This window comes from Clupea harengus, chromosome 17, assembly GCF_900700415.2.
Source record: "Clupea harengus chromosome 17, Ch_v2.0.2, whole genome shotgun sequence".
Taxonomy (NCBI): domain Eukaryota; kingdom Metazoa; phylum Chordata; class Actinopteri; order Clupeiformes; family Clupeidae; genus Clupea; species Clupea harengus.
This window is the reverse complement of record NC_045168.1, coordinates 15,157,420-15,175,552: the sequence shown is the minus strand read 5'-3', so window position 1 is coordinate 15,175,552 and position 18,133 is coordinate 15,157,420. Positions and strand designations below refer to the sequence as shown.

At 42.6% G+C, this 18,133-nt stretch overlaps 1 protein-coding gene across 1 annotated transcript in view; it reads left to right on the top strand.

The window, feature by feature from the left end:
- The window catches only part of LOC105902672, a 12,584-nt gene extending 7,310 nt beyond the window's left edge, over positions 1-5,274 (top strand). The window contains exons 7-12 of the mRNA XM_031584444.2: positions 4-594; positions 2,885-2,980; positions 3,059-3,292; positions 3,867-4,026; positions 4,135-4,194; positions 4,394-5,274. Of these exons, the coding sequence (XP_031440304.1) occupies positions 4-594; positions 2,885-2,980; positions 3,059-3,292; positions 3,867-4,026; positions 4,135-4,194; positions 4,394-4,923 (1,671 nt within the window). The 3' untranslated portion in view covers positions 4,924-5,274. The remainder of the gene's footprint in view (positions 1-3; positions 595-2,884; positions 2,981-3,058; positions 3,293-3,866; positions 4,027-4,134; positions 4,195-4,393) is intronic.
- Positions 5,275-18,133: the final 12,859 nt, after the last annotated feature.

Here is an 18,133-nt window from a genome sequence, read left to right as displayed (position 1 = left end):
AAAATGGCAGAGGCCAGTGTTTTATGGAGTCAGGACCAGTTTAGCTGTCCAATCTGTCTTGATCTACTGAAGGATCCTGTGACTATTCCCTGTGGACACAGTTTCTGTATGGATTGTATCAAGAGCTGCTGGGATAAGGAAGATTTGAAGGGAGTCCACAGCTGTCCACAGTGCAGACAGACCTTCACTCCAAGGCCAGTTCTGGGCAGAAACACCATGCTGGCTGAAGTGGTGGAGAGGCTGAGGATTGTTGGACTCCAGGCTGCTCCAGCTGCTCACTGTTATGCTGGATCTGGAGATGTGGAGTGTGACGTCTGCATTGGGAGAAAACAAAAGGCAGTCAAGTCCTGTCTGGTGTGTCTGGCCTCTTACTGTGAAACTCACTTCAGAGTTCATAATGATCTCAACCCAGGGAAGAAACACAAAGTGATTGAAGCTGCTGGTAAACTAGAAGATCTGATCTGCTCTCATCATGATAAACTACTAGAGGTCTTCTGTCGCACTGATCAGAGATGCATATGTTTGCTGTGTGTCATGGATGAACATAATGGACATAAAACAGTTTCAGTCGCAGCAGAGAGAACTGAGAAACAGGTGAGACTCGCTTATCCGGTACTCCTGATTCTGACAAAGGCATTCCAGCTAAAATGTGTTAGATAGATAGATACTTTATTTATCCCGAGGGAAATTTAGGTCATCCAGTAGCTTATACACATATACACTTACTATACACCCACCGACATGCATACATAAATCACATATACATACACATAGGGAGAACATATTCACACAGAGTGTTTCCAGATACAGGAAAGGGTCTGACCCTATTGTACAGAGTGCAATGATTTTGACAGTGTCGGTGTCCAGGAGGAAAGTGATCTTGTGCTGCTGGTGTGGATAGTGCAAAAAAATACAATGTTCTTGTGCTTGTGAGGATGGGTAGTGCAAGATAGTGATCTAGTGCGTGTGTGTGTTTGGAAAGTGCAAAGAGCAAAGTGATAGTGCAGAATATGTAAAGTCTGTGCATGGGGCTGAGATGAGATGAGCAGGGGAGGGCAGACTGAGGTAGACTCATGCAGAGAAGTCCATCTCCCTCCCCCTCCCCTTCTGCGTGGCGTTAAAAAGCTGAATGGCCCTGGGGACAAAGCCTGTCCGATGAGCATGACAGTGACAGGAGTCTGCCACTGAATATGCTCTTCTGTCTGTTGAGAGTACTGTGTAGTGGGTGGTGGACATTGTCCAAGATAGTCAGCAACCTACTCAGGGTCCTTCTCTCCGCCACCGTTGTGAGGCAGTCCAGTTCAGTGCCAACAACAGCTCCCACCCTCCTCACCAGTCTGTCCAGTCGCCCCGCATCCCTCTTCTTTATGCTGCCTCCCCAGCACACCACAGTATAAAAGAGGACGCTGGCAACCACAGACTGGTAAAACTTGCGCAGGAGTTTGTTGCAGACATTGAAGGACCTCAACCTCCTCAGGAAGTAGAGCCGGCTCGGACCCTTCTTGTAGATTGCATCAATGTTGGCTGACCAGTCCAGTTTATTGTCCAGATGCACTCCTAGGTATTTGTAAGTGTGGACCACCTCCACACTGACCCCCTCGATGGAGACTGGTAGCAGAGGAGGCTGAGACCTCCTAAAGTCCACCACCATCTCCTTGGTCTTAGAGTTGTTAAGCTGCAGGTGATTGTGCCTGCACCACTGCACAAAGTTGTCCACCAGGCTCCTGTACTCACCCTCCTGTCCATCCCTGATACATCCCACAACAGCAGAGTCATCAGAGAACTTCTGGATGTGGCATGATTCCGTGTTGTAGGTGAAGTCCGATGTGTACAGGGTGAACAGGACAGGTGAGAGCACAGTCCCCTGTGGAGCGCCGGTGCTGCACAACACAGTCTCAGATACGCAGTCTTTCAGCCTGACAAACTGTGGCCTCTCCGTCAGGTAGTCGGTGATCCAGGTGGACATTCACACCCATCTGCACAAGCTTGTCACTCAGTCGGAGGGGCTGGATGGTGTTAAACTGGAGAAATCAAAGAACATGATCCTCACAGCACCTTTCCCCTTGTCCAGATAAGAGTGTGCCCTGTGCATTAGGTAGACGAGACAATGGCATCTTCCACGCCCACCTTCTCCTGGTAGGCAAACCGCAGCGTGTCAAGTGCATGGCGTACCTGAGGTCTGAGGTTGTGAAGCAGCAGTCTATTATTATTAGCAGTTATTGCGCACTGATAAACTGTTAGATAAATTAATATCAAGACGTTAATATTAATGAGACAGAGACCAGCAATCAGAATTTCAGCGCTTTATCTTTTGCAAAAGAGGGAGATGTGTCACAACGAAATATCATGAACAAACTCCAAAGATGAGCTGGGCGCAGCCATCCTTATGTGAGTAGAAAAAAAAAGGTTTCATGACATTCTCCCGTCCCATCTCTTCAGAAGTTACAGCAGTGATCTCAGAATATGTCCTTGAGAGAAGAGCGGTGTGCATGACTATCAGTACAAAAACAGGTGGTTTGCCTCAGCAAGAGAGTAGGCCTCCTGTAGGCCTCAGCACACAGGATAAGCAAGCAGATTAAAATACAATAACAATGTCCTCATTACATTTCTCTATCATAAACACATGAATGTGAATAACAGAATTCTCTGACTTTATTCTCAGTTTTTGTTCCTCAGACTCATTTCTTGATTTCAATCCCACATTTGATACAGCAACATCTTTAGGGTTCAGGGTTATGGTTAAATGAAAATAGTCAAACTGTTGATGTTGATGACTTCTAACTTTTTGTAATCATTTAAGTGACTTTAGCAGTACTAAAACATGATATTGTTTATTTTTTCAATACATGAAATACAAAACTCTAATAGCTTCACCTGTTCACAGAAATCGTTGGGAGATACTCAGAGAAAATCCCAACGGATAATCCAGGAAAAAGAGAATGAACTGCAGGACCTGAGACAGGCTGTGAAAACTCTTCAGGTGAGTTGTATCAACCAGAGGAAATAACAAGACTGCTGTAGAAATTCATGTTTTGTGTGTTGTCTCATGTCCAAACAGAGTTCTGCACTGGCAGCAGTGGAGGACAGTCAGAGGTTCTTTACTGAAATGATCCGCTCCATTGAGAGGAGACGCTCTGAGGTGACAGAACTGATCAGAGATCAGGAGAGGGCTGAAGTGAGTCGAGCTGAAGAACTCATGGAGAAACTGGAGCAGGAGATTGCTGAGCTGAAGAAGAGAGATGCTGAGCTGGAGCAGCTTTCACACACTGACAACCACATTTGTTTCCTTCAGGTGCTGTCACTACTCAGATTTGATGCATTATCACAGAAGAGATTAGTTTATTTTTGCTGTTCTGTAAAAAGTCACTGTTGAAACCGCTCTACCTGTCACTCAAAACATCAGTTTCCTATTCAGGTGCTCTTTGGTAATGAGGTAAACATAATAGAGAAGAAAATGTAACCAAGGCAACTCTTCTTTATTTACACAATAATATACACAAAATAATAAAATGATAATAAAATACACAATAATAATACCCCATGCAGAAGCATTGTGATTTGTAATATTTAAAATGATAAAACATTCATAACCTGTAACATCAGTGCCATTTTGCATTGCATTCGATCTGATCTGACTAGGACTAGACTGGAGCTGGACTTGTCAGAGTGGACAGGTCTTTAAAAGTCTCCTGCACCTCAATTGTTTAATAATAAATTACCAGTACCTCATTTTCACACTAATTCCGGTGTCCATACATGATGCAGGGCACTGGATGCCTTGGTCTGGGCCAAAATGCTCCAGTAGGGCCTGGAGGAAGGCTTATGTTTGTTAAATTGCATTTGGCTTTTTTTCTGTTTCATTGTAGAGTTTCCAGTCTCTCTGTTCCTCCTCTGCTCCTGACAACTCACCTAGACACACGGTCCACACAGATCTGTCTTTTGATGAAGTAAAAGAAAGACTTTCTCAGCTCAGGGGGAAACTAGAGGATGCACTCCAGCAGGGACTAAAGGACATTTCTAAAACTGGTATGAGACGCATTAGTGCCATGACTTTGAAAACATCACTTCTGAATACAATGTTGATGTGACCCAGAAAGTTGTGGTTGTTGATAGGTGTCCTTTTTGTCTTTACAGCAGAGCTTGTTAGCTTTCTATCACTGCCTGAGCCCACGACCAGAGAGGATTTCCTAGCATGTAAGTATATGATACACATATATGTACCGGTACTGCAATATAAACAAATACACAAATACACACACACACATATACAAGAGGAGAACATAGTGCCCTGCTCTATCTGGTAGTGAACATGATAATTTATTAATAGTGATAATTTAAACCATTATGCCCTTAATCACCACTGCTCAATGAGTCATGTTTTATCCTCCCTCAGATGCCTGCCAGCTAACCCTGGATCCCAACACTGCTTATAATATCCTCACACTGTCTGAAGGAAACAGAGTTGTAGAATGTTGCCCTAATGTGAATCATTCATATCCTGACCATCCAGACAGATTTGATATAATGCATCAGGTGCTGTGTAGAGAAGCTGTACCTAAACACTGCTACTGGGAGGTTGAGTGGTCAGGATCATATGTTCGCATTGCTGTATCATACAAAGGGCTCAGAAGGAAAGGATGGGCTAATGATTGTGTTCTAGGATGCAATAACAAGTCTTGGAGTTTGGACTGCTCTTCATCAAGCTACACATTCAGACATGATAATGAAGCAATGTCACTCCCTCACAAGCCCACCTCCACCTCTAGAATAGGAGTGTATGTTGATCACAAGACAGGGACTCTGTCTTTTTACAGTGTCTCTGATACAATGACTCTTCTGCACAAAATACACACCAAATTCACTGAGCCACTGTATCCTGGCTTTTTCCTCAATACTAAAAGCAAAATCAGATTGTGTCAGTGACAACATACCAGCAGAATCTAAACATTCATGTCTAATTTAAATGGATAGAGGTTTCTGACACAAAGTTTCTTTCTTCATTCAGCCCTTCTAGCCTAGCTTTTGGGTCATTTGAGTTTCTATATTGGACTAAACAATGAACATCACTTGCTTTAATGTCATGAAGACAGGACATTTGTGCCGTTATCTACACAGAAGGTTTTTTACCACAGAAACTTACTTCATGTGGTAACATAATGTGGTAGATGCACAAGCTTACTTTTCATCTGCAGGACTAGTACTAAAACCATTTTACCTCATGAATATTTGTGGGAGGGTTGTCCTTTCTATTTGGCTAAGTTACCGTCATATTTCCAAAAAACAATATTTCAGTTAAATAAATACCTCAGTTTATTATACTATCACCATACACCATATTATCACCTTTTTTCTTCCACAGACACTTTCTCTGTCTCCCTCCAACACTGTAGTGATGCTCTCATGGCACACATGTTCACACATCCACTTCTCAGCCCTAGAATTTTCTCTCTTTTGTGATTAACTACATTTTTCATTACTGTATGTATTATTTACAATAAACTAAAATCTTTCAAAAATATAACTCTTGTTGTCGATCTATGCAGTCAAAAACGTCAGACTGTAACATATCAAAAACATGGATGGATTTGAAACCTAATTGTAACATGTGAACAGAGTACCTTTCCTGTTTTAGAGATTTTGTTGATTCCCAATAAAAAGGCTCCTCCAGAATCAGGGCCAGTGTGTGCAGATTCATGTTCAAGTAGCAATGGACATTTTGACTTTTTTAACAACTAGATTTATGGACTAAGACAAATGTAAATGTGTAAATTCATTTTTAACACAATTTCAATTAGAGATAATATTTAAATAGCCACTGGCGTAACTATTGACGGTGCGTTGCACCAGGTACAGGCCCTTCCCAACACTCCGGTCCCAATGCACCTCCAGCAAGCCTCATGCCTGGACTTCATGATGTCTGTGACTCAGTCTATGGCATCTGTCCTTCTGTGCCATCCTCTCTCTGACATTCGTTCTGTGTAGGAGGCAAGGAAGGATCCTGAAGGATGTCTTGGTGTTTAGGAGGAAACAGGTCAGGCTTACCCCAGACGAGGGACAACGGGTCCCCAGACCTATTGTGCCAATGGGACCGCCTGATGGAGGAAGAGAGGGTCCGCTCCACCCAGATGGGGGTGAGAAGAATCTCCATCCTGCCTGTAGTCCTCAAAAAGGAGACGCTGGAACATGGCCACCAAGCATTGAGTGGATCACTGAACTGGTACGAAAGCGCTGTCACCCAACGGGGATGTCTTCGGACATAGAGCAGTGATTGTGCCAAGAGTGCAATCGTTGCGAAGTTGCAAAAGATTTTGGACCAGCACCACATTTTTTTGGGCCTCCTGCATCTAGGCCAAAATAGATCTTACCATAGATATCACAGTGTTGGAGCCATCCAAGAATGGATTACACAATGTCCCCATCATGAGTGGTTTGTTCATCAAATACACTGTTGCTGTCCCTACTCGTGATCAGCATGCTTCTACCGTGGCCCCGGTCCTTCTGACGCCATGGATTTTCAAGTTCTGAGTTGCGAGCTGTATTCACTCAGACCAAGGTAGGAGCTTTGAGAGTCCTTTACTCCACCAGCTCTTCTGCTTGTATGGATTAGCGAAGTCCCTTACAAACCCTGCAGTGCAAGCATTTCAATAAAACGCTTATCACCCTGCTACGCCCACTGCCTGCATCGTGGAAGTATTGGGCCCCCTCTCTCTCACAGGTGCTTTTCCGCTATAATACCAGACCTCATCAGGGCACTGGTGCTGCAATACCAGACCTAATCAGGGCACTGGTGCTATAATACCAGACCTAATCAGGGCACTGGTGCTATAATACCAGACCTAATCAGGGCACTGGTGCTATAATACCAGACCTAATCAGGGCACTGGTGAGTTCCCCTTTCTTTACCCGTAGGCTATCTCCTGGGTCGGGTACAGGACCGGGTGGTCGAGCACCAGGCCAGACTCAAGGTGTGTTCTGAGGGTTGTTGGCTGCTGCTGGTCATCAGAAGGAGCGGTGCGATCAGCAGGTCCACGATGTGCCTCTGCAGATCGGCTAGTTGGATCAAGATCCAGGACATATACAGCTCAGTAGTCTACCACATACTGAAAGCTCCTCTCAGTGAAGGAGCGGTTTATACCACTGCTCCTGTGGATGACTGGGCTAGATGTTGTGCTTGCCTGACCTAATTTTACATTGGTATATTTTCTGTGGCTTTTTGCTTGTGTGTTCATTTAAGTTTGTTTACAATGTTGTTATTTTTCTTATTGATGATATAAACAAGCGAGGGTACATGATTTTTTTTTTTTGCAATGTAGAAAGCACATTCTCCATAAACCAATGTGGAGTCCTCACAGTATCAGTGTAAGGTGATGTAGTTAGTTTCTATTTTGTTTGAAGTTCCAAAGGGTGATCTTTAAACACACTGACCCCTACTGGTAAGTTAGGGTGCTTTCAGATTCATGCACTAATGGGAAATGGGTCACACAGCTGTCCTGTATCATGGTCCTCTCAAGTAGGTGCAACACGTGCAGACCTATTATGCAGACCTTATTGGGCACCAGTGTTACTGAAATTTAGTAATTGGTGACGGTTACTAGTTTCCTCTTACAAAACGTGATCAAATTACTGCATTTAAAAAGTAATTACTCACTAGGGAAAGTAACTTTTTGCATTACTTTTACAAGTCTGCTTCAGCTATACTATTAATGCACTTGGCTTTATGATGTTAGTGTTGTAGTGGCATAGAGTGGGACTTCACTAAACCCATTGTAGAAGAAGAACCATGACACATGCCATCAACGCCAATCTTTTATTGAACTTAACACTTTATGATGTATTGAAATTTAAATGAACGAAACAAACGAACGATAAAATAAAAACAAAAATCAAGCACAGATAACAAGGGGCTCACCCCCCAAATGACCTATAAATCGCAGTAGTTCTATTTATGTAAAATTTCTGCCCCTTTAGCACTATATTTTGACAGTATGTACGGTCAACATCAACTTCAGCAGTCGTAGCCTCTGTGATGGTGGCGGTGTAGACAGACTTCCCGTTGGACAACGCACACATAGCTGGAAGCCCAGTCTACAGTAACCGTGTCACGAAAGTGAAATGCAATAGCTATGACTCCAGATGCGTTCACTACACATTTGAGGTGCAGAGTCACTGCTCTCTGATAGGGGGACGCTCACGATGTGTTCCATCTAAAACATTTAAGAAACATATTGGTACATCAAAATCCCTACAATACAATTCAGGCTCAGACAGTTGCCACAGGATGGATTGATAGCCTGAGATAAAGGCTAGAAGAAGGAGACAGGGGGTACGTTCGTCGTAGGATTGAAGCTAAGTTAATCAATTGGCCTTTTAGCCCGTTAAGATTAGCGAGCTGATTGAGAACAGCAAATATCGGTTCGTTAACGGCTGACCCGCATCCTAATCATGTGGTTAATTTCAAGCAGGCTAAAGTTATCATGGCATCTGCGCGTGCACGTCCTACTTCAAAAGGCAGGAAAGGTCGATCACCAAAACCATGATTTTCCAACGGTATAATGGTTCTAAACTCAAAGAAAAGGGCTCTTTTTTTCTCCGCTGGCGAGTAGGAGATGAACATGAACGCTTATGAAGAATACAAGACCATAATCATGGCAAAATTCAACACCACCACCGCTGTGAGAGCAAGGTGTGTTGGGATGTTTATATGGTGATATCTATGTATGAATACCTGACGCCAAGTGTCAGCTGGTACAGAGGTTTCATCTACCGGTTTGCATCTGCATGTTTGCGAGTTCAAAATCCCCCCACCTCCTTCCTCGATGTAGTTTTACATTTCCTTGGAAGTCGCTTTGAATAAAAGCGTCTGTTAAATGACTAAATGTATTAATAACAAATGCAATAAATTGAAGCAGTGAAAATAAATTGTCTGTATTTCTCTCTATTCTTATCATGAGTCCACCGTAATCATTTTCTACAATAATGATATGCTATGGTGTACTAATAACACTCATATAATTATGAGTGCTTTGTTCTCCGCATCACTGACACTACAAAAATGTACCACTCGCAAAAAAGCGCAAGACAGTCAATGTGGTGTTTGCAATAAATGACTCGAGAAGGTCTTGTAAATTAATGATTCCTTGTCGGCTGAATCGTTAGCGCTCATACAAGAATAATGGATCTTGGCGATCGCAAAGAACTCTCTCCCTCCGCTAATCTAACTCTAATATCAGTCCTTGGTCAATGGGATCCCTCCTTTTTCCGGGGGTGTGGCAAGCTTATCCAGCTACACTTAAGTTAGCCTGCCCTGGAGCAGGTTAGTGCTAATCGATATGTAACTATGGTGATTTATCAAAAGTTGCTTCCACGAACCAAAAAGAGGGGCGTTTTTTATCTTAGCCTGAAAATTAGCTCGCTAAACCGTTTAGCGAGCTACGACGAATACCCCCAGGGAGTCAGAGGGGATCATGGGAAAAGGCTACGCCTAAACGAGGTAAAAAAAAAACATTTATGAAACATCATACACACCCTTTAATAATGTAATAGACAATAAAAACATTAACAACATATTTCAGGGCATGCCACTTTTAAGGTGTTAACGTTTCTTCCTTTTAAAAGGGAGGATTTCCTTGCTCTTGGGCTGTAAAGCGCCTTGAGGCCATTTTTATTGTTTTGGCGCTATATATATATATAATTTAATTAAACTGATGAGTGTAACTGGGGCCCTAGTACAATCAATCACAGCTGTTAAACCTAGTTGACGAATAATGACGTTGACGGAAACCTAGGAGGCAAAACGTTCAGTCATAACCTGATCATCCTAAAATATTTCACTTCAGTCATTAAGGCCCCGTCACACCATAACGTTCTGGTCAACGTCCTATGACGTTAGAGGAAACGTTGGTAATCGTCCATGGTCGCTGGTATAGCACCAGTGTGAAAGCTAGTTGTTATTAACTTTTATTACTGTCAACTCTGTTCATCTAACATACATGTGACCTATCTCTGTACTTTCGCGTTCTCCTCTCCTGGCTTCCGTAGTTTGCGTTTCCTTAACGTTGTCATTCTCCTTTGAGTACATAGTCATATCCACAAGATCTGCTTGAAATTGTCTGTCTATACCATATACTATGACTCTGTTTCTTTTGTAATTAATCCGTGTGGCTTTGTGTAGTGTGTAGGCTTCTTCACCCGCTAACCATTCTGATACTTGGCGCGCTGGTAACTGGATCCCTGTGGCATTGAAAACAGCGTTTTTCAAACGATCTTGGCCACCGTAGCAGCCCTCGCTTGAAGGGTCGTAGTATGCGGCTTTCAGAAGTTCTGACATGTTAGACATCTAACAACAAATGACACAACCCCGTATACAAGCATATGGTTTTATTAAATAGTCAGAGATACCTTTTTACAATAATGTGATCAACTACAATAAGTATCCAAATATTTAAAAAATGTAACACATGTATCAAAACGTTTATCTACCAGCGTATCAACCAAACTCTCTACTATTGTGTAAACATCACTCGTTTTACTTTTACTTAGATTAGCGGTACATATATCGACAACATATGTACATACAACAATAATATGACCCAGGTTGAAATCACCCTGATGACCCAAGATCAGGTGTTCTAAAATGACCCGTAATGAAATATGCCACGGTCTTGTTACATTAGCACCCCTATGTACAATATCCACCCAATCAGTAGATAATGTCCTGGCTGCACACATTTGTTTTTTGAGACCAAGTAGTCGCTGTCTAGACACTGTAAAAGTTGTATAATATATCGTGAATCATTAACTATGGTATTACACAACAATGCATAAAGTTCATATTTCACACGTCTCTTGACATGCTCAGCTGCCCGCTTGTTTCGATCTAGATAATTCCCCATCTTGTAGCAGTGTTCAGGTCTGCTTTTTCATGACCCACCAGGTCGCGAGTGCTGCTTCAATGCCAAACCCAGCATGTGTAGTATATTGTAGAAGTGGTCTGTTAGTCGGGGATTATGTTTGTACCTGGCAACCTTATGAGTGATGTGTGATCGCGATATCTGTGTCTTGGAGCCGTAGTTATTAAACGTTACATGCAAGGTGTTCAACACGAATCAGCCTACGAGTACTTTTATTCCTGAACTAAAAAGTACAACAGCATGCATCCATCGCTGCTTCAATAACGGCTCCAGTCAGGGGCGGTTTTTCCTACAGGCGGTATAGGCGGTCGCCTAGGGCGCCACTCAGAGGGGGGCGCAAAAAACTGCGCCCAGCAAAAGAAAAAAAAAAAACAAGAATTTTTTTGCTGGACAGAGTTTTTTTTGCGCCCCCTTCTATATCTCCAACCAATATTTTGACATACAAAAAAAATCTAACATTAGGGTAAAATGAGCCAAAAATCGAAAACGGAAGGGGTACGTACGTCCTTGGGGTTGTCAGAACATGCTAGCACAGTGAGGCGTTTGGTTAAATAATGAAGAGGCAAAAGCCATCCGGGGCGCAATTTAGGAAGAAAAGAAAGGAAGAAGAAAAGAAACGTGCCAAGGACAAAGGTACATCCTTAAATCCTGTTCTAGCCTAGAATGAATTCCAGATAAGAAAACGTTCACGAATGCGTGAATTGCCCGCGGCACTTTAGTGGAGTTAAGAAGAAAAGATGTACCTTATCATTGAAAGTTTTCCTACTCACTGTCACATAGTTCTTTAAGGATTTTACAGAGGCGGGTATATCAAAAATGATATGTCCATTTATTCTACATTATACAAAAAAAAAGACATGATTAAAATAGCGGCGCACATATAAAGCCAATAGCCAGTGCAACAACACTACACATATCTTACTCGTTGCATAGCACACCCATTAAGGAAGCCAAACACGGCAACTTGTCAATATGTGAGGAATACTGGTAAAAATCCAAGTGTTGTATTGTCAACTTTAGCGAATGGTTTGTATGTAATCTTGCTAGTTAGCTAACGCTAGCTAGCCAGTGACTTGTGACGTTCCTTGTTATTGCCATTCAGTCGAAACATCAGTTCAAGTTCAGCTGTACCGCAATTTGCATCATTTTGCGTCATAAAAATTTGAGTAATCAAATTTGGACAGCTTTAGTTTTGGTGGAGCGAGCTAGCCAGTTTAATTAGACATGATTCAACTAATCAAGAGCTATGCATCTTGGAATAAAAAATGTCAGGCTGTCCAAATACACCAAAATGCTTAATAACTACATAATAGCTACATTTAACAAATGATGATAATACATACTTTTGTTATATCATTTTAGATTCACTTTTAGAAGACTAAGAAAACATTATTTGCAGGCGATTGGGAAGATGACGTGGAGGTGTGTGTGTGTCCATAAACAGTTCAACAGGGGGCGTGGCCGGAGCGTAGTCCAGCACAGGCGTGACATTTTCTCAGTGATTTGTTCTTGAATTAATGTTTGTTCATCGTTGCGATCGTTGTTGTGTTTATGTGAAAGAAATGCAGTCTTACAGGGCAAAATAGCGTTTGAAAGTAGCAATTCCGTTTTCGTGGGGGAACAAAATATTTTGTATTGGGGGGGGGGTGGAGTGAAGGAGTGAAGCTCGCCTAGAGCGCCAAATGTGCTAGGGCCGCCCCTGGCTCCAGTGGGTCCGTCGATGAAGTCATATGACGCGTCAATGTGGTAGTCACCTACTTCAGACTCTGCCAGCTCCCAGAGGATCATATCCGACGCCCCTCGCATTCTTAGCTTGAGGGGTATGACCCCTTTTGTAGTACAGACGTGCGCCAGGACCTGCAACATAGACGTTTGATAAAGTCTGGTTTTCACTCGGTCACTGTTGTCGGTATAGAACATCGATGCCTCTTCAAAAAGACATCGATGCTGCAGCTGGCTCGGATGATCCACATCACAGCCATTACAGACCTCCTGTAGCATTTTGGTGATAACACGATTTAACATGACAAATACACACGCTTTGATGATTTTGGGTGATAGCTCTGACATTGTGATTATAGCTGTAGGCGGCATACCGTTTGACCCGCTTGCGCTGATTCCACTGTTTGGTGAGTCCGTAGCAACGCTGAAAATACCGGGTTTGGAAGTCGCCCAACCCGTATTGCGTCTGATTGGTAATTCAAAGGTTGTAGCCCCCAAAGCTATAGGCGTCACACCGTTTGACCCGCTTGCGCTGATTCCACTGTTTGCTGAGTCCGTAGCAACGCTGAAAACACCGGCTTTGGAAGTCGCCCAACCCGTATTGCGTCTGATTGGTAATTCAAAAGTTGTAGGCCCCTTTCTATCCATCCTGCGGGTCATCATGATTGGGGTGTCATCAGGCGATGTGGAATTTGAGGTCTCACCATCTGACTCGTCTTCTGAAGTGATGTATATACAATCCTGATCGATTTCGGATGGTAGATCAGCTGGTGTAACCCTGTTTGTCAATACTGCGTCGTTCTCGGGGGTTGCGATGGTTTCGGAGGCTGTGTCTTCCATAGTATCATTGAGTGTTGCGGCTCCGGAATCCATCATTGCTGCTGTGAGGCCAGTAGTCGTAGAAGGCATGGTCATTTCTGTAACGGCATGGATCGGTTGAGCCCCTTTTTCAACGCTTGAAAAGGGGTGTGTGCGTCACTGTGGGGGGCACCCTGTGACGCTATCCACTTCATGGATATCAGAATAGCCGCATTTTAATCCCCTCGAGGCGGTCTTCAAGCAGAAACCATTTGAACAAGGTATCAATATTCTTGAAAACACGGTCCCCATCCGCTTTCGACACACCCAGGTCTTTCTAGATTTTAGCCCTAGACATTTTCCAGCCCTCAGCACTATAGGTAATATGCGGCATATCGTTTGTAAATTCCAGCCCTGGTGTGGCCAACTTATATAGTGTCACACATCGTTCTGTATCATCAAAAATATAGCCAGCTATGAGACCACCAGGTAATGGCCATTCATATCTCAGACTACCTGGTACTGCTAATAGAAATCTGGTCTTACAATCCTGTGGATTTGTTCTTCTTCTAGGTGCGCCAGTTATTTCAGAGTCCATACTGATAATGCTAGTCGGGGTGTTCATGGATGTATCACTATTCATTGCAGCCATTATAGTCTTTTTAGCACTGTCTCAAATGCTTTAACTCCTAGCTTTGTAGATCTGGCATCTAGACTCTTTATACACAGGCTAAAAGAAACCCAACCCTTTTACTGGGTCGGTCTTCACGACGTCGTGTGTGTGTGTGTGTGTGTGTGTGTGTGTGTGTGTGGGGGCCATTTGCTCTTTTTTTTTATTCATCACCCTTTTTGATAAGCCATATGGCTTACTTGGGGTAACACCTTCACTAGCCCCATCCTGACCCCCTACTATGACAACAGGATAGATCCTGGTCAGAAACACCATTGATACGGCGGGAAATCTCATCCTCTCAGATAGCACCTTACTATCAAAGCGATTCACACCATTTTTAGATCTCAACTGGCTCTGTGGAGGGGGGAGAAAGGGGGGGATATATTTATGACCTGTCAGAGGACCTGTCCCATCACTCCAATATGACAAGCAAGCTGATATCCAAACATACAACAAAGTCTCCATCTGTCCAAATTGTCATATTAATAACCCTTTTATGACCCCTCATTACTCCAATTATGACACATACCCCCCTCTAAAGACTACTACGGTCTTAAACAGTCCGGCCGAAATTAGAATAGGGTTTTGCACAATTGCCTTACTGAGGATGGATTCACTCAAAACCCAGCCGACCACTGTGTTTATGCCAAAGAGTCAAAAGAAGGGAAGGTGATCATAATCACATGGGTCGATGACTTGATCATTGCAGCAAGCAATGAAGAGAGACTGAAAGAGGTGAAAGAGATGCTCGCAGAAAAGTTTAAGATGAAAGATTTAGGCAAACTCAAACATTTTCTGGGTATTGATTTCAGTCAATCAGATAGATGTGTAAAGATGTCACAGGAAAGGTACACTAACAAGATACTACAGCGTTTTAATATGCAAGATTGTAGGACCAGAGAAACACCCTGTGAGCAGAAGCTAGAGTATACTGACGATGCAGTAAAGATGGAAGATGTCAGGATGTACAGGGAGGCTGTAGGTAGTCTTATATACCTGACTACTTGTACCAGACCAGATTTAAGTTTTGTAGTGAGCAGATTATCACAGTACTTTGCAGAGCCTACAGAGGAGCAGTGGGTCACTGTGAAGCACGTACTAAGGTATCTCAAAGGCACTGCAGAGAAAGGGTTAAGCTTTAGGAGAAATGACAGTGAGGAGCTAGGTATACAAGCCTACAGTGATGCTGACTGTGCGGCTGATACCAGTGACAGACGCAGTACCACAGGATACTGTGTCAGTCTTAGTCAGAACAGCTCTCTAGTCTTGTGGAAGACTAGAAAACAACCCACAGTTGCGCTACCCACCTGCGAGGCAGAATACATAGCACTGGCTTCAACCATACAGGAGTGTCTATACCTGGAGCAGTTACTAGGGGGTATAGATAACTACAATTACACACAAACTATTGTACATGAGGACAATCAGGGGACAATAGCTCTTGCCAAAAACCCTGTAAACAGACAGAGGTGTAAACACTTTGACATAAAGTACCACTTTATCAGGTCAACTGTGATTGAGGGAAGGGTGATTTTGATGTATTGTTCTACCGATAACATGATTGCTGATATAATGACCAAACCTGTAAATAAGTTGAAACTAAAGAGGTTTGCAAGTGCTCTTTTTGGAGAGTGATATGTGTATGACAGAGGTTCACATTCATTCTGTTTTTCTGTGTTTCTTTTGCTTGAAGTATATCAACCTGAGTACAAGTGGGGGTGTTCAGATATGTTCATTATGTACTCAGATGTATGTAATGCTGTACTGTGGTATGTATATATGGTTACGCCACAGGGTGGCACTAGGGTACAGACTATAAAGGCCGATTTGCCATATGTTAGTTAGTAAGTTGAAGTTAGCTCCTCTGACCGTGAGACTGATGTGTCAGAAGCCTGTTAAATAAATACGCCAAGAACGGCTAAAGATAACTGCAGCAACAGTGCACCACAACTCAACATTATGTTTTTGGATTCAGTGTTCCGGACCCTGGACTGAATGGAAATTTGGCGAGTCGACCTTTTGGCTTTCTAATTGAGTACCCCTGCCCTAGTATCTTAAAATGTTGGGGCCATTGTCACTAGCCTAGTTATCAATGTAATGTTAGCGAAGAAGGGGGGAGAAGCCCCCCCCTTGCTAATATTTAGTCTCCGCTGTGCGTTAAAAACAAATCTATTCTTGAGGTTCCAAAAATGTTCAGAGCAATTTGGCTTTGAATGTGAGTAGACGATCGAGTTATCTTCTGTCCCGACGTTTGAAGCATACATTTTGAAGCATACATACCGTTTTACATTGGCCTCTCATTATTGATCACTTCACGTTTTGATTGAAAGTCCAGTTTTGAGAAATATTTTAGCTTAGCTATAGAATCTTCCATTTTCGCGGTCAAGGTCAAATATAAGTGTAGAAGAAGAGCAACGGCAGAAGAAGCATAAAACCGACCGGTGAGCTTCGCACGTCCCCTTCATTGAGGCAGATGTACTGTTTGCCTCCACTCTGTTTTTTCACTGCGGTTTTATGTCAGATCAGCAAGACTAAATAGGTTATATGCATGCGCTCAACCCAGTTTGTGAGGGGTGGCGCAATCTGAGATGAGGCACAGTTTTTCGCTGCCTCACCGTCTCCTGTCTGTTTGAACAGGACATGCGCAAATTCAGCGATTTTGATTATAAAGATCCTCGAAATGATTGGAATCATGCAGAAATTACATTTATACCACAGATCAGTAGAGAAATATTGATATTTATTGTATTGTATTTGATCGTTATTTGTTTTTTACTTTTCATGATGACAGGTGATGTAATGTTTAGTACTGATAGAATCAGGACTTCTATTATGAAATTATCTGTGAACCGGAAACCAGGGAATGTACCTGACAGTTGATGACAGTTGATTAATAAAGGACTCAAGAACTCGCAGACTTTGTAGATATCGGGTAATACTTTATAGGATAAAGTACAGGTCAATACAGGTGAGGCTCTGCTCTGCCTCCCCTGCCCGCACGTTCCTGACTAGGGATGAGAATTGATAAGATTTTAACGATTCCGATGCCTTATCGATTCCTGCTTATCGATTCGATTCCTTATTGATTCTTTTATCGATTCTTATTGGGCAAGGGGTGAAAAAAAGAGCACAAACGGGTTTATTTACATTAATTTTCTTTTATATAATTTTCTATAATGCTGCACACACCATATACAGTATGTATATACACATAAAAAAAAAAAAAATAACCAAAAACATTTATACATATTCCTCTTGAACTTAAAATAAAACTTACATAACTTAAATAAAATGTATTCTGTTTAATTTAAACATGTTCCTAGAAATGAACCTAACGAAAATCTGGGGCATCTACCGTAGTAAAAGGGTGCAAACCTTTCACCACAAACTTAGTCACTGCTCGGTGACATTCGTTGATCCTCTCCTCGGTAATTTTATTTTTCCCTGCCTCGAAGAAAGGATGGGCTAGAGGTGTACATGACGTGCTAGCTGTAGCCTGTGACCCAGACAGACTACCAGCCTCTGAACCGGTCTGACTAATCGTCATCAGCTAAATTGGATGGAAATGGAGATTATCTATATAGTGAAAGCTGGTTTACACAATGAAACAAATGGCACTAACAAAATCGCTGAATTTGCTGAGCTGACATAAAGCCACATTAAGAGGGGAGGCAAACACTACCTCTGCCTCAATGTAGGGGGCTGAAAATGGAAGATTCTATAGCCAAGCTACCGTAGCTATATGCTAAGTTTAATAATGGATTAAAAGATGATATGCTCAGTTTAATAATGGGTTGACACGAAAACGCGAACGTTTGCTGATAACACACGCCCTCCGATAATTAACACCGTTACGATCAAGCATTTCTCAAAACTGGACTTTCAATCCAACGTGAAGTGATCAATAATGGGAGACCAATGCCGGAGCTAAAATGTATGCTTCAAACGAAGGGACAGAAGATAACTTGATTGACTACACACAATAAAGGCAAATTGCTTCACACAGTGAGTGGTTGTGATCACTTTTGAA